The 20,289-nt window shown below is 41.4% G+C and overlaps 1 protein-coding gene across 1 annotated transcript in view; it reads right to left on the reverse strand.

Annotated features, from left to right (window-relative positions):
- The window catches only part of kcnq5b (potassium voltage-gated channel, KQT-like subfamily, member 5b), a 105,739-nt gene that overhangs the window by 18,218 nt on the left and 67,232 nt on the right, over positions 1–20,289 (reverse strand). The window contains exons 2-4 of the mRNA XM_071534119.1: positions 9,938–10,028; positions 7,569–7,695; positions 854–1,029 (exon numbers count right to left, since the gene is read on the reverse strand). Coding sequence (XP_071390220.1) covers positions 854–1,029; positions 7,569–7,695; positions 9,938–10,028 — 394 coding nt within the window. The remainder of the gene's footprint in view (positions 1–853; positions 1,030–7,568; positions 7,696–9,937; positions 10,029–20,289) is intronic.

Raw genomic sequence — 20,289 nt, forward strand, 5'->3', positions numbered from 1 at the left:
CACCTGGCTTCTGCATCATTTATGGGGGTCATATTGATCTTAGATACAAGTGAAAAGAAGCTGGTAGATTTGTGGAGCGCAGAGAGAGAGAGAGAGTCACTTTAGGCAAGAAAGACAAGAAATACCTCAGTAGAATAAGTCACAAAGGAGCAGGCGCTGGGTAGCGTTGGACATTTCCATACACTTTAAATACTTTACTTTAAATTCAATACCTAAATATAAATAAATAAACTTTTTTCCAATGTTGAATGAAAAAAACATGGTAGAAGATTAGCACACAACTGCCTTTCTTCATTGAATCTGTCAAGGCTCAATTGATTTTCCTCCCCACAGATACACATAAATAAAAGAAAAACATGAGTTATCAATGTAAGAATCCAACATGAGGCTTTTTGATGTATTCCTATACCTTTCTTGTCTTAAAATCATACCATACCCATCTGTAGTGCATAGTGTACTGCATATATACAGTATATACGAGTGTGTGTCTGTGTGTGTTTGTGTGTGTTTTTAAAGAAATGGTGAGAGTTGGGGCTGGGTATAGTCAGAAATTGGTGTGTGTGTGTGTGTGTGTGTGTGTGTGTGTGTGTGTGTGTGTGTGTGTGAACTTGCGTACTCTGATTTATGTAACATGTTTTTTCAGATAAGATGTGTGGTTGTGTTTTTTTGTGCGGACCCCAGAAAGAGTAACAACTGATTTGCAGAAAATGATTTGCAAGAAATAAACACAGAAATACATCCCTTTGTGCATGAAGCATCATGTACCATGCAGTCTGTCCCCTACGAGGATCAATAAAGAATCAAATTATTATCAGTATTACGCATGCACCCCCCCCCCCCCCCCCCCGCCCACCTTGCTGTGTGCGTAGACCACAGAGCCCAGCAGCTTCCAGGTGCCTCCTCTCCGGTCCATGCGCACCATGCGTAGGATCTGCAGGAAGCGCAGGCTCCGCAGGACCGAGGTGGCGAAGATGTTGCCCTGGCTGCCCGCCGACACCACCGCCACCGACGCTATCAGCACTATGATGTCTGCAGGGCACAGAGGAAACACACACAAAGACTCACCAAACACAGTTTCATTCCAAGCTGTTATATATCCATTTTGAGAAAAATGTAGGCTATTACCTGAAATTCATGACTCAGCCCTGATCATATCTTCAGAAATGCTAGTTTTATATAATAAAGGTGTTAAGGTAGTTAATAACTAATGCTCTATAATGAGACTTGCTTTCATATCAAACATCATCTTGGAAAACAAGTCTTAATGCTCTCTTCATGTAGGATCTATCACACGCTTTCCCTCCACACAATCCATTTTCATGTCTTCTTATTCATGTTGTTCATGTTTTTATTAGGTTTCTTGCATTCTTTATGTGAATACTCATGCAATTCATTCTGTTTGCTATTGTTATGTAAGTATTCACTAAAACTGAACATGGACTTGAATGGTTATTGATTTTAACACTATGAATATAACCAAGACAAGGTTATATACAGGGTTATCAATGATTATTCACATATAGTTCTACACATTGGAACAAAACTTAAAAGAAATGAACTGACACAAAAAAAAAAAGAGCAGAAAAGTGTGGTCACCCCTGACGATTTCAATCTACAACCTCAAGGCAAGTATAACTTATTAATATTGATCTTTATGTGAAATTGGCCTTCAAAACAGACAGGCTTGATGGCTCATCCAAGCCTTGGGGTCAGAATATCTGGGATCGGCTCGATGTCTGTATTGTAAACAATCATGTTGTTGCATTAACAGCAACTCACACTTGCCACCTCGCTCTCACCCTGTAGTCTGGCCAATTATTCCAACAAAGGCTTCATAATACCGGAGCTGACATTATCTGCCAAGGGCATCAACGATAGAATAATGTATACTCTTTCTCTCTCTATATATACATAGAGAGAGAAAACCTACCGCATCGATCTGCCATACAGACAAAGACAGGACAGCATGGAAGAAGTAATTGGCCAAAGCACTGTTCCATGAAGAATGCAGGATGTATCTGAAATTACTCCAGAAATGCTCCAAGGGTTTCTTTCTTTTCAATTTTCCATAAGGAGTAAAAGGGCAGACATGCTGTATTATGTGCGTACACGAGTGCCACAAATTGTGACACACAGATACACAAACATCAGCACACAGGCACAGAAGAACAGACGGGCAGACAGACACACACACACACACACACACACACACACACAAACATTTTACTCTGAACAGGGGAAGTTCACACAGAAACCACATTTAGCAAAAGAAAAACATCAAACCCTCAAAGAACACAAACAACCAAAGTATCGAGCTTCTATAACACAAGAAATAACATTTTTTTTCCTCTTTCCCCCCTTTCGCTCTTCTCTCGAACGGATCTCCCATTTCAAAGACACGCCATGTGAAACTCTACCCTGAAGTAATATTATTTCGTTCACTCTGTTTGAGAGTTTTTCCCCTTATATATATAATTCTCATTATTGGAGTCTGTCATCCCGCCCGCTCCTGTCCTTCTGTCGAACCCGGCTTTGAGGAGAAAATATTGACCAAGGTGTGGCTGATCGCTCATGCCTTATAAATCATGGACCACTTCACCTGTGGCGGGGCGAGGGAGCGGCGAAAAAGGCAGCAGCACCATGAAAAATACATTAATGACACCCAGGGGATGAGAGGCCCCAGGGCGCCCACAGAGCTGCAGCGGGGCCCGCTTTGAAGGTGCAGAAACAGAAACGTCAGGGAAGTGAATGACAGATGGATGGATGGATGGATGAATGGATATGAGTGTGTCTGTGTGTGGGTGTATGTGTGCATATGTGTGTGGATGTATCTGATTATGAGTGTGTGCGGTTGTGGATATTAACCTGCATCTGGTGTCTTCATCTGCCTTGCTCTAGCACTAACAGTGGTAGTGTATCCATGTAATTAAAAGTAGAAAAAGTAAATTAGTACTAAACAGATTTTGATGAGGAAGCCAACAAGCTGTCAGTTGAAGTGGATACATACTGTCTAATAATAACTACTATTTTCCTCCATGATTTAATGGTTTGTACAGAAAGTGAGTTTAAAAAACATCTTGTAGAGACATTTTGAAAACTGAGATATCTCAATTTTAAAATTCAAAACAGCAGATGATTGGTGGTGGTTTGGCATTTCTAATGTTATATGGTTTATTGCCCAATCACATTTCTGCATATGAGTGACTTTGACTTTGTGTGTGTGTGTGTGTGTGTGTGTGTGTGTGGGTGCCAGTGTTTCTGAGCATTAGTGTGATTCTCTGATGTGCGTGACTGTGTTTTTATTTGGGCTGGTTTTGTGTGAGCCTGTACGTGTGTGTGTGTTCTCCTACAGTGCGCCCAATTGCAGGGTTCACATGTGTGTGTTTTCTCTTCGTCTGCCAGCGAGTTGACGTTCTTGTTCCTGTTCTGCAGACAGACGGAGAGCCGCATATGTAGAAGCTGGAGAGACGACAGGCTTTGGCATGACGTTAGCAGCAGAAGCAGCAGGAGCAGCAGTGATTCTGTCCCACAGCCAGCTTCAAACCGTGGCTCCGTCCCAACTCTCCGATCCTCTCTCTTAACTGTACTTTTTTTTTTTTTCATCTTAAGGTTTTGAATTAGTTCATGACCACTAGCATCATTAAACTCGCTCTACCTACAAAGTAAACCTTCAGTTTAAGGTAAGTAAAGATGATGTTTTTTTTTCTGCAATAACAGAATACAGTGCATTGGTCTGGTATACCGCAGATATGTAGAAGAGAGATTTCCCATCTTATTTTTGTACAGTGATTTAGGAGGGAAGTAATGTAATAAGTTGGAAATCGACCTATGATGACAATCTTCTGGTCGGTTTGCTAAACCTCTGGGTCACAGACTTGGCTCTACAGATCCCAAATGGCAGAGTGTATGTGTGCATGTGTATGTGCATGTGCATGTGTGTGTGCATGGCGTGCGTGTAAAACATCTGCCTATGACAACAAACAGGACTATTAAAATGAATAATATGTATTTTTCACAGTTAACAGACATTTTACTTTGCACCAGTGACTTCAATTCACGTATCAAAGAGGATTTGTGGTGACAAAATGCACTGAAGGGAATTTTCTTTTAACAACTGAACAATATGCATCATCACCACCTCAATCTGCTCAAATCTCTGATTCATAAAAAGACTGATGTAGGTGGTGAGATGAATAGAAAAAAACCCAAATGTTCAGGAACCCATCTAACTAGCAACCGCCCAGGCCCCTAATCTCTCAAACTCCCAAATCAACTTGCGGTGCAGGTACTGCAATGATTTCCCAAGTTGCCACTTGACATACAGTACTATCATTTCTGTGAAGAGTTTCATTCCAAACTGAGATATTCACCATTTGAAAAAAAAGTGACACCTATTCTTACAAAATGATCAATAGCACAAAATCAAGCCAAAATATAATTTCTTTTCTATATTTTAGAGATATTGACCGATTATTTTCTTTCCAAAATGGATACATAGGATTTGGGAATGAAACCCTTCATATGGAGCATGAAGTGCTCTGACCTCCACACACAGCCTCAGACGAATGCACCCAACAGGGAAATCAGCCAAACATATTAGGGAGATTACATGATATCACACTCCATCCTCAGGCACACGGCATTCCAGGACATTTACTAACACACTTCCTACGGTCCAACCCCATTTGACTCATGAGAACTGTGCGGCGGGAGTCATCCATCCAGGTTGTCAGCGGTTTGTGTGTTTGGTTCTGCGTTCCCTGAGAGTGTGTCCATATTGAAGGATTTGGTCCTAATGATCTTTAAATGACTCCACTGGACAAATCACCTGCTTAGGCCACTTAGGGTGAAATTGGTTCCAGTCCCGTTTAATTTATGAGTTAATTCTGGCCACTCTTGGAGTCTCACACACAAATATGGATGTATATGCACGCACGCACATACGCAGCTACACTTAAACACACACACATGCGCACACAAAGCCAAATTAACCCAGGCGGTGGTGGCTTTGTTGAGTTATGGTTCTTGCCAGCAACAGTATGGGGGAGAATTATACACCCATCCACAACACTTGAACACACAGTAACCCAGCTTTTGGCCGTACTCCAGTTAAGGTTTCATTCGGGTTAAGCTGTTTACATGGACCTTTGACACCCTGAGACTGAGGATCCTTGTTGCCATGAATAAACAATTTCCAGACTATTCCTGTCCACCTGTGGCTTCTCGCCCACAGATAGAATGGTCCACCAGCAAAAAAAAGTATTAAAAAAAATAAAAAATACAGCTGCCAGCTACACCCTCCCTTTTTGACTGAGCAGTAGGTTGCTCCTAATACAGGGGGAATAGATGGTCCCACTGGTTATAGTAAGTACTGCTTGCTGCCATGTTTTTTTGGGGTTTTTTTTTTTACATTAAAATGTCACCCATGCTGTGGGAGTCTGAGGCAAAGCAAAAAACACAAAAGTGAGAGGAGTAAGTCACAGTAACCCGTTTAATAACAGAGTAAGACACGCATCTTAACTGGGTTTCTTTTAATCAGAGTATGAAGCTTGACCAGGTAACCGAGTAATGACACTTACATGATGCGTCGATCCAAAACCAGATTACTAAAGTAACCGGGTGTAGAACGAAATTCTCTGTGCATGTTAACGCAGCCAGCGAGACACTGAAAATATACTATACAACTACAAACTAAATGTAAATACTGTACGCAGTGAGCGGCAGTAAAGGTGGGGTCGGGTGGAGGGTGGGGGTTAAAGGTGGGAAAATGAAGAGCAAGTAGCTGAGAAAGGAGACTGACATAGCTTCAAGACAGCTTCCTCTCCAGCAGAGCCCCTGTCAGTGTGATTGGTAGCAATTTTACCAAGCATGCCTTTGAATTCAGCCAAGGATATCTTTTCTGCCAGAGAAATGGGATTAAACACCGTTATATGAACATCGCTTATTTACAGTATGCCTGTTGATGCCTTTGCCATTACACAAAAATTGTGTAACTGTGTGGTGTTAGAATATAGGTAGAGGATCAGAGTCTGAGGAAGACGTGCTTGCTGTGTAAGCAGCTTAGGGCCATTGGGGAAAATAATTAAGTCTGACAAAAAGAAAATGGACAACAAGGGCTCAGCAAAGATCCTCCAGAGGGACAAGGATACAAATGAACAGTCAATGGAGCATTAAAGAATCATATCAGAGTTTATCTTATAACTATATAACCAGCGGTATCTCTGTCTGCCATAGCACCATGTTTTTCAAGAGCCAAATTTAAATCGGTCAGTCAATCAGGAAGAGGCACTTCATCAGGCTATGGTAAACTCATTTTCTACATACAGTATAAAGTCTGTTTATTGAGCAGTATCTAATCAATGGAATGAAGCAGAAATTGGACTGTTGTGAAAATGTTTATTTAATTATAAATCTTCACATCTTAGCTGTGATTTTTCACATACAGTAACTCCCATTACTCCTCTCATATGCAAATCCATTGTGATGACATCACACAGAGGGAGAAATTACCTCTGGGTTCTTCATCTATTTGTTTGTGTTGTCTGCTGAGGTACAGTGATGTATGGAGATATGAACATAAGACATCACACATTTTATAACACAGCACATTGTTGCATAAACAGCGCTTCCATGTATGTAATATGCTATAAGCTATAATGTTACTGTAGGCAGTTGATCAACTATGTAGCCAGAGAAGTGAAATACATTCAAATAAACTGCTGATTAATTAGGTGTATCTGTCCAAACCACAAATTCTCCATGTGACTCTACAGAATTTGTACCTGTTCTGTCTGTTTATCGTTCAACTGTCTTTCTTTCCTTCATTTTCTCCCTTTTTCACCCACTCAAACTCTTTCTCCCTCTCCCTCTAATTTCACCTCCCCCATTTTTCTCTTTTTGCCCTGTTGTGCCTGACTCTTGTTTTGTTCACTTTCCCTCAGTGCTGGCATGACAGTAGCCGCTACAAAGTGTGATGATGGGAGCTCACAGCACCCTGCGTGACCACTAAGCCCTGCTCTCCCTCCCTCCAGCACCCTGATGTGCTGTCCAAGATGGAGCAGAGAGATCCATGTCTAAACAGTGGAAAGAATCAAAGACAGTTCATTTAGACCCCATTGCGCAAATGCTCTCTCCTGTTGTGAGCTTTAACCACAACTGAACATGACACTAGCAAACTATGGTCAATAGCGTGCTATGGTAGCCCTCTGAAGTCTAACATCAAATTCCATTCATTGAGAGGACAACTGTGAGCAACTAGAGCGCAAGTAGAGTGCAACTGAAGGGTCAAATAGGCTTAAAAATTGTTTACTTGCTTCATAATTCATTGAATCCTAACTAATTGTGCTTGTGTTTATGTACTGACGCCTCATGCTTTTAGTGTGGACATAAAAAATGGTGGAAATGTGTTGGTGTGCTTCAAATTCAAGTCCATATTTGTTGAGCATAATATCCAAACAACACAAAATGCATCAAAAAGGAGAGGAACCTGCCCACTGTTGGAAAAATGACTTTTATGGGTGAATTATGATGCAAAATACAGAGACAAGTGCTAAGGTCACAAAACTCACCTATGACACAGAAGGGCTTCCTGGCGAAGCGGAGGCGTCCCTGCCATCCTCTGTAGCGACAGCAGCACCCAGCGGACCAGATTCGGATGATGTACTCCAACCCAAACACCACAATCATCACAAACTCCTGCAGGAAGGTCAAACAAGTCAGTGACCAGAGCAATATTTCTTTTTTTGACAGCGTGTAACGATGGTAACGGCCAGCACTAATGAGATTCTCTCTGTAAAGCCGTTAATTTTAGTAATTGTTTGTCAGTTTAGATCACAAATTCATGTCCAATTTATGTATCATTACTGCAAGGTCTTTGTCATTAAAATGGATGTCCGGTTGACAAACTATAATCTATGATAGAGAGTTTGTATCTAATCCTGATTTGGATGATAATATATGATGACAGGTTGGTCTGGGTCTGTTAATGCATGCACTGATTCAGCAGTCCATTAGATCATAACGCTTATGCAATTAGTGCGATGCTAGCTAGCCACCCACTAACATCTGTGGGATCAAAAGGCCTAAAGACTAAAAGCCAAATAGGGGTAATAATGGGCAATATGTATTTTTCTAAAACATTAAAAGTGCCTTGTAGAATGTCTTTTACAACTTCTTAAATGGTAGCTACTGATGTGGGAGCATCATTTCTGGTAAATGCTCCATGGTACAAAAAACTGACCTCTTCCTTCAGCAGAGGTCTTTGAGAAACTTATTTTGAGTCATACTTCAGATTCTTCTGAGAAACATATTTCTCTTGTGCCCACTCCTAGTTCTTCCTTCCCTTACTTTCTGAAGGAGCTCTGAGCTCCTCTTGCCATTACTACTATTTACAGCCAGTAAACCTCCCAGTATCAGGACACACTTTAACAACTAGGCCACTGATCTGGTGGTCTTGCTACTGCAAGCCCGCTATTTATTCCTTTGTCCTGTGGTCCTGCCCCAAACCGCTCTTTCATGGCCTTACAGACAAACAGACAGACACACATCAAGCAACTTTGGCCTTATATCTTATTCTTGTGATTTGTTTAATTCTGTCTTGTTGTTGTGTTATATTTGTTATGTTTTTTGTTGTTCTGTAAAGCACTTTGTGACAAAGCTTCGTCAACAGCATTTCACCAATCCATGACTTTACATCTTTACATCTAGACGATGTAAATCCATTCATCTTCATAAACCTTGTACTGTATATCTCTCTTCGAAACTGTTGTGGCATTCAGTGAATCACAATTATCGCAAATCGTACAGCAACTTAAATTCTAAGTCTGCATTTGTATATGCGCCACCTTAGTCTTCAAAACTGGCATTTTTCTTTTTTATGTCCAAAAATCTCAGTGTACTCTTGAGTTAAGCAAAACTAAGCCATGTAGGCATCCTATTTCAAATGTACTGTGCTATGCTTGGCAGAGTGCCACGGTCTGTGTGAAGTGTGTCCAGACTGCCAGAGGAGCGGTGGTGTAGGATCCTCCGGTCTGGAATGTGATCTGTCAACAACTGAATAGGAGTTTGTCAGCCTCATTAATGAACACAATAAACTGTAAGTTCAGCAGCCGACCAGCAGAATCTGACCCAGTGTGACTTCAGACCCCTGTTGACTTTACTGTAAGTCTGCTGGTTAAAGCACACTACCAGTCAAAAGACATTGAATGTACTATGTTTTTCATTATCTAAAAGCCATTTTGATCTAAAGGTTTATGCTTAAATGCTTGAAATTAGTTTCTAAGACAAATATAAATAATGAAGTTGATGCCTATGTATGAATTTCTTTCCATCAAGGCAAAGGGCAGCTACTTTAAAGAGGCTAAAATATAAGATCGTTGAATACTTTGTTGGCCACTGCATGATTCCATTTGTGTAATTTCATCGTTTTGATGTTTTTACTATTATTCTAGTGTTATTACAATATAATTTGTTACGGTTTTCCATGAGTTCTGTTCTTTCAATTCATTACATGCATTTGAGACCAACAAAATTATCACTTAATGGTGTGTCTGTCTGTGTTGTGTGTGCGTCCCTGAATTACCCCGATGGGAACTGCCCCAATGGTGCAAATAAAGTTTTCAAATCAAATTGTATTGAATCGTATCATATCAAATCGTACTGTATTGTATCGTACTGAAATAACAGTGAAAAAGTGTTCTTCATCTCATCAACTCAATAAAATAAACCAATAGATATATGTTTAAGCACACACAAAAATAATCACAAGCTAGATTGTGTGACAAACAAAATAGTGTGAGGAACAACCTGATGGTGCATTAAAAAGTTTAAAAACAGATCTAACAAAATATTCCTGAGGCCCTACAATGGTTGTGTTTTTTCTGGACATTTTGTTGATTGAAAGTTTTCTTTTGCTGATGGATATTGTCCAGTTTCTTACCAGGATGAGCAGACAGTAGGAAGAGAAGTCCTGATGAGCCGGAATGGTTGAGAACACAGAAAGGACCAAGCAACTGAAGACCAGGACGAACCTAAAAAAAAACACAACAAAAGAAAGGAGAGAACCATAAATACATGCACAAAAGAGACCAGAATCAAACAGGATGCCATTAATGGTCTGAAACCACCACACTGACCTGCAGATCAAATCCCAAATCTAAAACTCACAAAAGATGTCTCTCTTTTCTCTCTGTCTCCCCCCAATACCGTTTGACTCCCATCCTTCTTACTGAATCAAAGGTAAACGTGGGTCACAAATATGTTCTTGATCATAGAAAAGTACAGTACACTAAAGTGACTCTCAGATTGTCTAAACTTTTCCTATGTGACAAATCCCACCCAGTTGGTGCTCCAAGTAAGTTCAAACAAACAATGAAAATTATTTGGAAATACTGTTTGAACCCCTCTGGCGCAGACGACAGAGCAGCAGAAGAACAACCTGGCAGCTCAATCGCAAAACTTATTTCCTCCCTGTGATATGACTGAACCGTCATTATTCTATTTCCTGAGATATCAAGTTATTCATGCTTGTTTGTGCTACATGATTTGCAAGAAACAAGCAGTGAAACTGTGGCTATTGGACAACAAGCAACATCCGACCATTTCCACACTTTGACTGTTGCTCCCTCAGCCAAGAAACCATAACCTTCCATCTTCATAACCATGCTTTATTTTTCCATCACATAAATCTTCCAGAAACGCATCATTGTCTGAAATATGACCATGGGGTTTAGAGTTATGGTGGCTCTTCATACTAAACGGTGAGAGCACATCTGTGTTTCATCATCTCAGATCTCCGTTAAAGCCTGCAGGAGGAGAAAGGCTGGTCTACGGTTTGTATTTTCATTTTCTTTTTAACCTTTATCCAGGGAGAAGTCTTGTTGAGAACACATGCCCTTTTTCAGCGGAGGCCCTGCTTCATGTCGTACAGCTACATTATATTCACTATTCACATTCAAACTGGAGACCTTTTGGTCATGAGCTTGCTTGTCTAACCTTTAGGCCTCTCAATTTGTGAAGATCAACATTAACCATGACAAAAGGGGAGAGTTAGCTTGCAGTGGTGGAAAAAGTACTCAAATCCTTAATGGAAAAATACTTCAGTAAAAGTAAAAGTTATGTTTTCAAAAATGTACTTAAGTAAAAGTATAGAAGTATTAGCAGTAAATTGTACTGAACTATCATAAGAAAAAGTACTCATTCTGAAGAATTGTCCCTTCCATAGTTAAATTATTGATGCGTATACTGCTGGATAGTTTAAACTCTAACAATGCAACATATTTTATGTGCATGTAAAACAGCAGTATTCAGCAGAGTAACTATAGTAACTACAGCTGTCAGAGAAATGTAGCGGAGTAAAAGTATAAGGTCTCACAAAATGTTAAAAATTGTACTTAAGTACAGCACTTGAGCAAATGTACTTAGTTACTTTCCACCTCTGGTGTTTTGTATCTGGATTGTCTGGTGCTCTGATATTTACAATTTCCTGCACACATCAAGCACCAAACACTGTTACAGCTGGTCGACTGCATGACCATGAATTAGCTGCAACTGGCATTTGGAATTTTTTAAAAGGATCTTGAAAAAATAGAAAAAAAATACAATAAAATCCATTTCTGCTTGCAAAAATGTCACTAGTGTCAATAAACCCCGCCCATAACGCATTTCTCCCCTTTCCACTCTCTTCTCTCTCCACAGCTGTATGGAAGCAGAGACTGGGGACTATTTGCTATGGGCCTCTTGGTGCCAATACGCTGACCCCGAATTATCACAAAGATGAAAGGAAGTCTTTAAAACTCGAAAAAAGAGGGGGCCATCAGGATGACTTCCAGCCTTTGAATGGCGCCTGTTTGAAAATGGTGGGTGTGCTGCGTGGGTCACAGTCCCACAGCCTGCCCAGGACTGTGCCGGCATGACCCCGGTCGAGCCCCCTCTGACATCCAGAGCCAAAATGGAGGTCAGAATTTTCCACAGCCCCGAGGATGGTTATGTCATTACTTCTATTCAATGTCCATACGTTCTCCCTCTGCTCACATCGCCAGGCAAAAAGGTTATGCAAAAACTAAAACCATAAAGTGAAAGATCACATTAAGTATCAAAAGTTGATGCTTGCACAGTTGGCATTGCCAAAGATGTGAATAATGTGAGTTTGAATGGGGGAAAACATGCACTGACAAGCATTGTGACGCTGTCAGCCGAAAAGCAAGCTCCTTGTCACCGGCACACCTACGCCTCTCACACTCACAAGGTTGTCAGACTGAAAATTACAGAGTGACAATCAACTCCCTTCATCCATAGCCGAACTCATGTTTTCATTTTGGATATATTTATTTTAACAGGGGTAGAGGAACACTGAAAAGCACACTGACAGCATCATTAAGCACTCAACGAGCTTTACTAATTAATCCCACATACTAGTGTTCTCAGGTGGCCTTGGTTCCCACGTGTCATGTTCTGTGCTCGTAGGCAGCAGGACTGATCTGGAGTATTCGGCCCTGCACTTCCAGCAGAGTGATCGCTCTTAACCTTCTAAACAGCGGCCACGGAGAATTAAGCTGGTTTACGCGCAGAAATATGCAGATACACACAAAGAGACGGCCACAAACACACGATCATGCCCTCGCAATCACAACATACACATCTGTCCTTCCACCCACTCACCCACTCAACTCTCTCAAACACACACACCCCTGACACACACACACAGACACAGAGAACCTAGCACCATCAAGCAAGCGGTAAGTGCTGCTCTGCTTTGCATAATTTAATTGATTTGTTTGGAAAATGAGTGGCAACGCTAATGACTAATGTCCACACTTTGCGACGGTACATTATCCCGTATCATTCCTCATTTAATTTGATCTGTGGATAAAAGCAGATATCTAGATTTGTGATCCTCTTTATCAGCTGTGCTATGCTAGCCTTTTGGATGTTGTAAAAAATATCTATATAAAGACATCGACTTGACTCTTACGTGAAGGCCTTATTCTCTTTTAATTTTGCTTCCTTCATTCTACACTGAACCAAGGCCAGCATCAAGGCAGACAATCGTGCTATTTCTAAACCCGGAGACTGACGGAGACTTCAATCCATACTGCAAAGAACCCTCACAAAGTCATCAAAAATACATTTCTAATGAATTCTGGTCGTATGTTAATTGCATCACGGCACAGTAATAGGCTAATGTTGCTGTAATTAACAAAAAATGCGTTCTGTCTGCAAGTGACTGGATTTCTGATGCCAGATGATAGCAGATAAACTGCTCACTCACATGTCCTCTGATGCTGTCCATGGTCCTGAAACTTGGGATCACCAAATTCTCCCCCTGCCTTTTGATTGAACCCACAGGTTACAGATTGATCATTAAGTTCTGCTTTCAAAGTAAGCCGAGATGGAATTTGATTTTGATTGATTTGAATGCAGATATTTACTTGTCTCTGGCCGTACTTTACAATTATCTATTCCCGCTGCCTCTCCTGTTACCCTCTGCATTCTAACCTGACATTTAGACTGATGTCTGTCTGGGACCGTGCCACTGGAAACAGGTCAAAGTTCATGGCGGGGACAGCCAGGTTCAGAATATCCGGATGCTTTGGCAGGAGGTAGCCTTCTCATATATCGTAGCTGGGGTTGCAGACGTAATAAAAAATCGACTGGGTTTTCACTTTCCCTCAAATATAAAGCCGAGCTAGAGACCAGGGGAAGTGTGTGTCACATTAATGTCAACTCTGTATTATCCTTAGCCACTTTATGAGGAGACAAGGATACAAAGCGAAACCAAAAACCCAATAAAAGATCTGTTCGAGTTCATAAGAATACTCTTGTGTCTGTCTGTCTTTCTTTCTGTCTGTCTTGACAGTACCTTTCCTGTGTGTGCCTGTTTGTCTGTGTGTGTGTGTATGTGTGTGTGTGTGTGTGTGTGTGTGTGTGACTGAATGTGTGTGCTATTGTTTACATGTCCAGGATTTGTATCCAACCGATCATAACACACCCTTTACTATCTCAGCAAAGCGCTGTTGTCAAGTGAAAAGATCAATTTTCATCTTTTAGCTTCAGTTGAAAGATTACATGCTCCTCTATCTGTTGAGAAAATTCTACAGTTGAAATCTTTTCAAAACCCACCAGATAAACTCAAAAATACATGGTGGTTAAGGTTTCAAGGTTTCAATTGACAGCGACAAAATGTTTAATAATATTATATTTAAACCAGTTTTTCTTTTTCCACAAGTGAGCTACATTAGGAGGAATCAGCATCAGCACAACAGCTGATTTACTGTATCTTATTGTCATTTTTGTCATCAGATATCATCACGGTAAAATATATTCCACAAAACTTTATTGTCAGTGGCTTCAGCGACCATAACCAACCACAGTCGCCTCTCCGCCTCGTTTTACAGCGACTGTGACCTAAGGCCGTGACCTTGTGACCCCTGACCTTCCCTGTGAGGTCACCCATTTCCATGCCTCCACGCAGTCAGCCATGCATTGTATCAAAGCATTCTTCGCATTCACCCCGACAAAGTGTTGGTCTATTCCAACCAGGACAGGCATCCTCAGTGTACTCAGCAGATTCCGAAGGCTTATGTGGGGGGAGGAGTGGATTTAAGGCATGTGTCATACTCTGTGAGACTGTTGTAATTACTTGTTTAATGTTTTTGGAAACTGTACTGTCATTCATGCATTCTCTCTCTCTCTCTCTCTCTCACTCTTTTTCACGCACAGTCACACACATATGCACAAACACCCTCTAAATCTGTACGTGTGTGAGAGAGACAGAGAGTTTGTGCGTGTGTGTGTGTGTGTGTGTGTGTGTGTGTGTGTGTGTGTGTGTGTGTATGTGGGTGTGTGTGCTTTAAAAGCTCTCAGCTACTACTGGTGGTAAAAGCAGCGATGCTGACAGCGGGCCTGGGAAGTGACTGTGAGGATTGTAAACCACAGAAGACATCGCTACCAGAGCAAAGATGACAGAACAATTTCCATGATGCACCTGGGCTCTTTGAAAGGCTGAGCCAGGGATGCACTCTGTATTTTGTCAAGCGGTGGCAGGGGAAAAGATCATGCCTGTCTTTCCCCAATGCACCGCTGTTATGTGTCTCAGTCTCCAGAAGGCTTTGAGGGAGCGAGACAGGGTGTGTTAAGGAGATTACAGGTGTGCAAATGCACTTAAAATAGGACCTATAACTGACTACTGATATTATTAGGTGCTCGGGAGGTGCACCTGTGTAAGAGCCGAGCTCTGTGTGTGTGTACGTTCCTTCATTTTGTTGTTGTCCTGTGAAAACCATGTAACTCCAATTTTGGTGATTTTCATGTTTTCACTTCAGTTGAAGGACTACATGCTCCTCAGAGGGTTGAGAAAATTCTCCAACCTCTTGGGCTTATGAAACCAAAAGAAAATCCACTGGATAAAGTCCAAAATGTATTGTGATCAAGCTATAACAAGGCTGGCTTTCTTAGTTCCTGAAAAGTTGAGGGGTTTTCACCTAACAGTGACGTTATTTTGTTCATGTGTAATGCTTTTTTGCCATGTGCAGTGGAGGATTATGGTATGCACTGTTTTGGCCCTGCATAAGGGAAACACAGTGTGCGCTTGTACACCAGGCAGTCAAACAAGCATCAACCAAGTCAAGGCTGGTGCACTGTTCATCCACATACCAGGAAGTAGCTTGGTGATCTTCTAAGTGTGGTGGCTAAGCCAACCCATGAATAAAATATTTTGGTTAGCGATACTTTTAAATTCAACCTAGTTTCACTCACTTCAATCATTCACCACCCCCACCACTTAAAAAGTTTATTAATTAACACATGCTATTAATTCTGTAGTCTGTAGTTCACAATTTTTGCACATATTTTCAATTTGAACATATAAAAGTCATGTTTTCCCATTTTGTGGCGGGGCTGTATGTTGTTTATGTTTGGATTAAGGACTGGGCCTTTAAAGGAAGTACTCTCCACCACAATGACATCTTTAAAAGGTTTGGAACAGATGAGTGTGTGGACGGATGACAGGCATCTTACTGCCTGCCAATATTTTTCTGTTTTATTTTTTGCTCTCTCTCTCCCTTCTTTCTTCCGCTCCATCCTTCTTGTGTTTGGCTGCCGTGAGATGGTTTTGGTTGCTACTTTGTGGACACTGCACTTCCTTTTTTATTTCATTTAATTTTACTTTTACAGCTGGTATTTATATGTGGATGCAGGCTGAACTCATGCCGCTCTGCATGCTTCAAGAGTAATCTCTTTCTACCGAGACTGCGGACACACATATCAAAATGTCTTTCATGGCATGACGATTTAACATGAGCTGTGTTTTTTGAGTGTAACACCCCTCCTCCCTGCGCTATAACAGGTACTGCGGAGGTGCTGAGAAGACAGGACAGACAGTGTGTGATAAAGTGTTTTTCCGGGGGACATTAGCATGATGTGGCTGTAGCATTGTGGAGGGCTCGTTGCATGGTCACGGTCTCAAGATGACACGACTGCAGCTTTGGTGTGGTGGTTTGAAATGTCACGTCAGCATGTACAATGAGGGAGCACACTGCAAAAAACATCCATCTTAACAAGTCATTTTAGTCTCAAATTCAGCCTTCAAATCTTATTTTTCTTAAACCAAGAGAAAAATTCTGCCAATGAGGTGAGATAACTCCACTTGTTTCCAATGCAGTTTCACGTGTTTCAGGAAACTTCTAGAAATGAGTGTCAGTCTGTTGAAACAAGTCAGTAAAAGGCAGATCGCTGCATTACTATCAAGAAAATGACACTCGATTCTACAAAATTCTTGAAACAAATTGATTTACATTGGAAACAAGTGAAATTATCAAACCCCATTGGCACATTGTTTCACTTGTTTGAAGAAAATTACGATATTAGGGCTCAATAATAGACTAAATAACATGTTAAAATGGAAATTTTTTGCAGTGAATCACGCTATATGCAGCTGGGTCTGCTATTACTAGGTATGAGTCCAAAGATGTATCTGTAAAGGCAAATGTACCTGTCAGCATCTATTGTGTTCTCTGTCTCTCTCTCTCTCTCTTGGTCTCTCTCTTCATTTCTCTCCACTGTGGGTATAAGCCAATTTTTCTGCAAATCTTCAAAGCTACGCTCAAGTGATGCACATTCAACTGGCTTCAATCATCACACAGCCTTCCATCTAGTTCATTATAGAGTCCTTCATATTAAAAAAAACAACAACGCACTGTAACCGAACTCCATTAATGGAAAGACTTTATTTTTTCCTGCTGTGCAGTAAAGACTGCTGCTCGGTGGTCACATAGCAATATATCAGGAGTCAGGAGGCATACAAACACAAATACTGTGACTCCAAAACCTTTTGTTCTATCAGATTTCTTTTTTTTGAGGATTTCTACCTATTTGATGGTTCAGTTTTGAATATATTGAAACTCTATGATTAAAGATGTGTAAAGTTTTCCCAGATGCACTCTGTAACAAGATGATAATTTTGCCTCAAAGTGATTGAACTGGAACACTTGAAGTCTGCTTCCAAACAGCAAAGCTTCAGTTAAATGAAATACTTGAAATTTACTGTCAGTGAGAAGTCCTGGCAAGATATACAAGGAAGGCAGGCACCAAAGCTAATAGGAGCGTGGTGTGTAGTGCGGACTGTGGAGCTTGTTCTCTTTCAGCTCATCTGTCTGTATCTGCATGCCAATTCACACTTAGTGATTTTGGAAGTCTTTTCAAATGTAGTGCAACTGTATTCATTCAGCTTAAACTGCACCAAAATTCTTTGTGTAAAACACTGTTTATTTTGCCAATTTAGATATTTTGCTCCTCATCATTTAAAAGCTTGAATCTCGCCCTGGCTGGTGTTGCATTGCATAACCTATTACTCCTTCATCTTACCTCAGTTCCCACTGTGCCCCAAAAAAGATAATTAGTGCAAAAGCAGATGGACTGGGTGCGTCATCCTGTAATGATGTTTCCCTACTCACATAGCAGCACTGGAGATAGAGTTAGCTAAACAGCTGGACAGAGATATCGCAACTCAACTCCAAAAAAAGAAATACAAGAGGAAAACAAGAAGAGCCTGTGCACTGGCACGCACATAATCCGCTGTGCTGTGAAATGATGTTCTATTACAACAGCAAAATGCGAAGGTGCTAAGAGGAGATAAAGCCAGAGAGACCGCCCACGGTGCCCAGCTATTTCAGACTAGTCCTTCTTCATTTGAAGATATCCAAGAGACCATAATGAAAATTCAGCAAAATCGGTGTGGATGTATAATGAAAATTGAAGGGCCTTTAACAGCATGCTTGTTAGGAAAAAAAAGACAAATACAAGAGAAAAGTTCAAAAAAATAAGTGTGCAAACTCATAAAGCAGCCTCACTCCAGTTTCATCTGTCCTGTTCTCTCATGTTGAGAGATCTAAAGAGGTTCCACAAATTAAAAATCCATCAGCAGAGCTGTAGGAGTATGTGTAATGGAAAGTTAAGGGGAAGTTTAACAATGTTGACTTTACAAGTGAGCCAGTCTGTGACTGGGCTGCCTCCCACAGTTTATGAAGCTCAGCTGTGTCGTTGGCGAGGTGTCACTCCCCAGATTTAAGTGTGCAGGCAGCGACAGCGTTGTCCTCCGCAAGCCGTAAGGACGGGGAGCAGGTTAGGTGTTCGCTTGGCAGAGCTGATGCACACAGCACCACTTTTTGAGATCGGTTTAAAAACTAAGACGTGACTGCTGTGTGGTTGTTTACACCCACTTGAGGAGCCACCTTTTTTCCAAAGAGACACTTTCACATCTGGGGTCTAATTGGAACAGGATGCAGAGTCACAGACCTCCTCCTACCACAGAGATTCCCATCTGGTAACTTGGCCACTCCAAATCACAGTGAATAAATCTCATGTAGTCATGTGCAGGCCCGAATCGCACATGAGGATCTGCTGGCTCCTCTTGATGGGCAACAATAACATTTTGGAACAGGAGCACTCGGCAATCTTTGGCAACATACGAAAACACAGGATCTGATGTAATTATCTTTTGTGCTAATTTGGGTAAGCACTTGAAACCTGGCTTGGATGTGAGGAGAAAGCTGGGTGTGAGTGGGTGTCACAGGGGGTTAACACATGGGCACCTTGCATCACACATCTTTCACTGAATCAAAATGAAGGAATGTCTACACCAAATCCCTTTACAGTGTGTGAATGTGCCCTTTTTGATACACTATTCTTCATCCATTACCCAGACTTAGATGGCTCACAATCAAAAGACCCATTTGCCAATTGAGACTGATGTTGCAATGTAAAGAGGGTCCTTTAGGACAAGAGTGGCGTGACTATTCATCCTCACTACTTTAATTTGAGTACTTCTCCCACACAGCTCCCATTATCCCTGGTATGGGAGAGTATTTTGTCCAAAGCAATCACTGTCAGGGATTGATCTGTGTCATTTGCAAACGTATTGATCCTGTTGTCCAGAGTTGAAAATCTCCACAGTGACTTTCTCGTACAGTATATTCTCCCCTCTGCTTGGCTGTGCTCTCAGTTCAGTGGCGTCCCACTTTCCAGTGACCCTCTCCATCGATCACCACTATTTGTCTGCCTTCTCCAGCCGGTGACGGGTCGATACTCGGGCCTTCGGGCTCCGCCCCACTCCTACCTCCATCTCCCTCTAGGCAAACAGGTATTAATGGTGCCAGGTGAGAGGATAATGAGGCACCCAGACACCGACTCACCCGAGTTAGGGAGTGGCAAAGACACACAGAGCGCTCATTGTCACAGAGTAATGAGAGACGGACATGAGTGAAGAGACTGGAGGAGTGAAGCGGCGTCCTGGTGTAACCTCATGGAGTTTGGACAACTAATACCTTTATGTCTTTATGCAGTATCACCTGTCCAGATGGTGTTAGTTGATTGGCTGACCACCACACCCACACTCTCCTGCTGATCCCACATCAAAACAATCTCACATCCAAAAAGACCTTTCACACGAGACAAAAACAGATGGGAAGGAGCGCTGCACTGGGGCCTAGTGTAGAATGGACAGTTACTCTTTGGATGTAGGAAACAGCTGAGTCAGAATAGGAAGTCTTTTTAAAAATACATTATGAGGAACTCTGTCTCATTGCAAAAATTAAAATGCTTTTATTTTACATGCCAAAAATAGATTAAGATATTTGCCCCAACACACTGCAGACCTTCACGAGGGTACCAATCTATCTTTGCTATGTCAAATAAAGACATTTTAATTTTTGCCTTGGACAATTTGAGAGCTGCTGGATTTGATTAGATCTTAATGCATATTTACAAAGATTTCCCAAGCATTGGCCTGTCTGCACT

This window comes from Centroberyx affinis, unplaced genomic scaffold (genome assembly GCF_046629955.1).
Source record: "Centroberyx affinis isolate AG114_WGS23_722 - 3 ecotype Tasmania unplaced genomic scaffold, CSIRO-AGI_Caff_v1 ptg002491l_1, whole genome shotgun sequence".
Lineage (NCBI taxonomy): Eukaryota > Metazoa > Chordata > Actinopteri > Beryciformes > Berycidae > Centroberyx > Centroberyx affinis.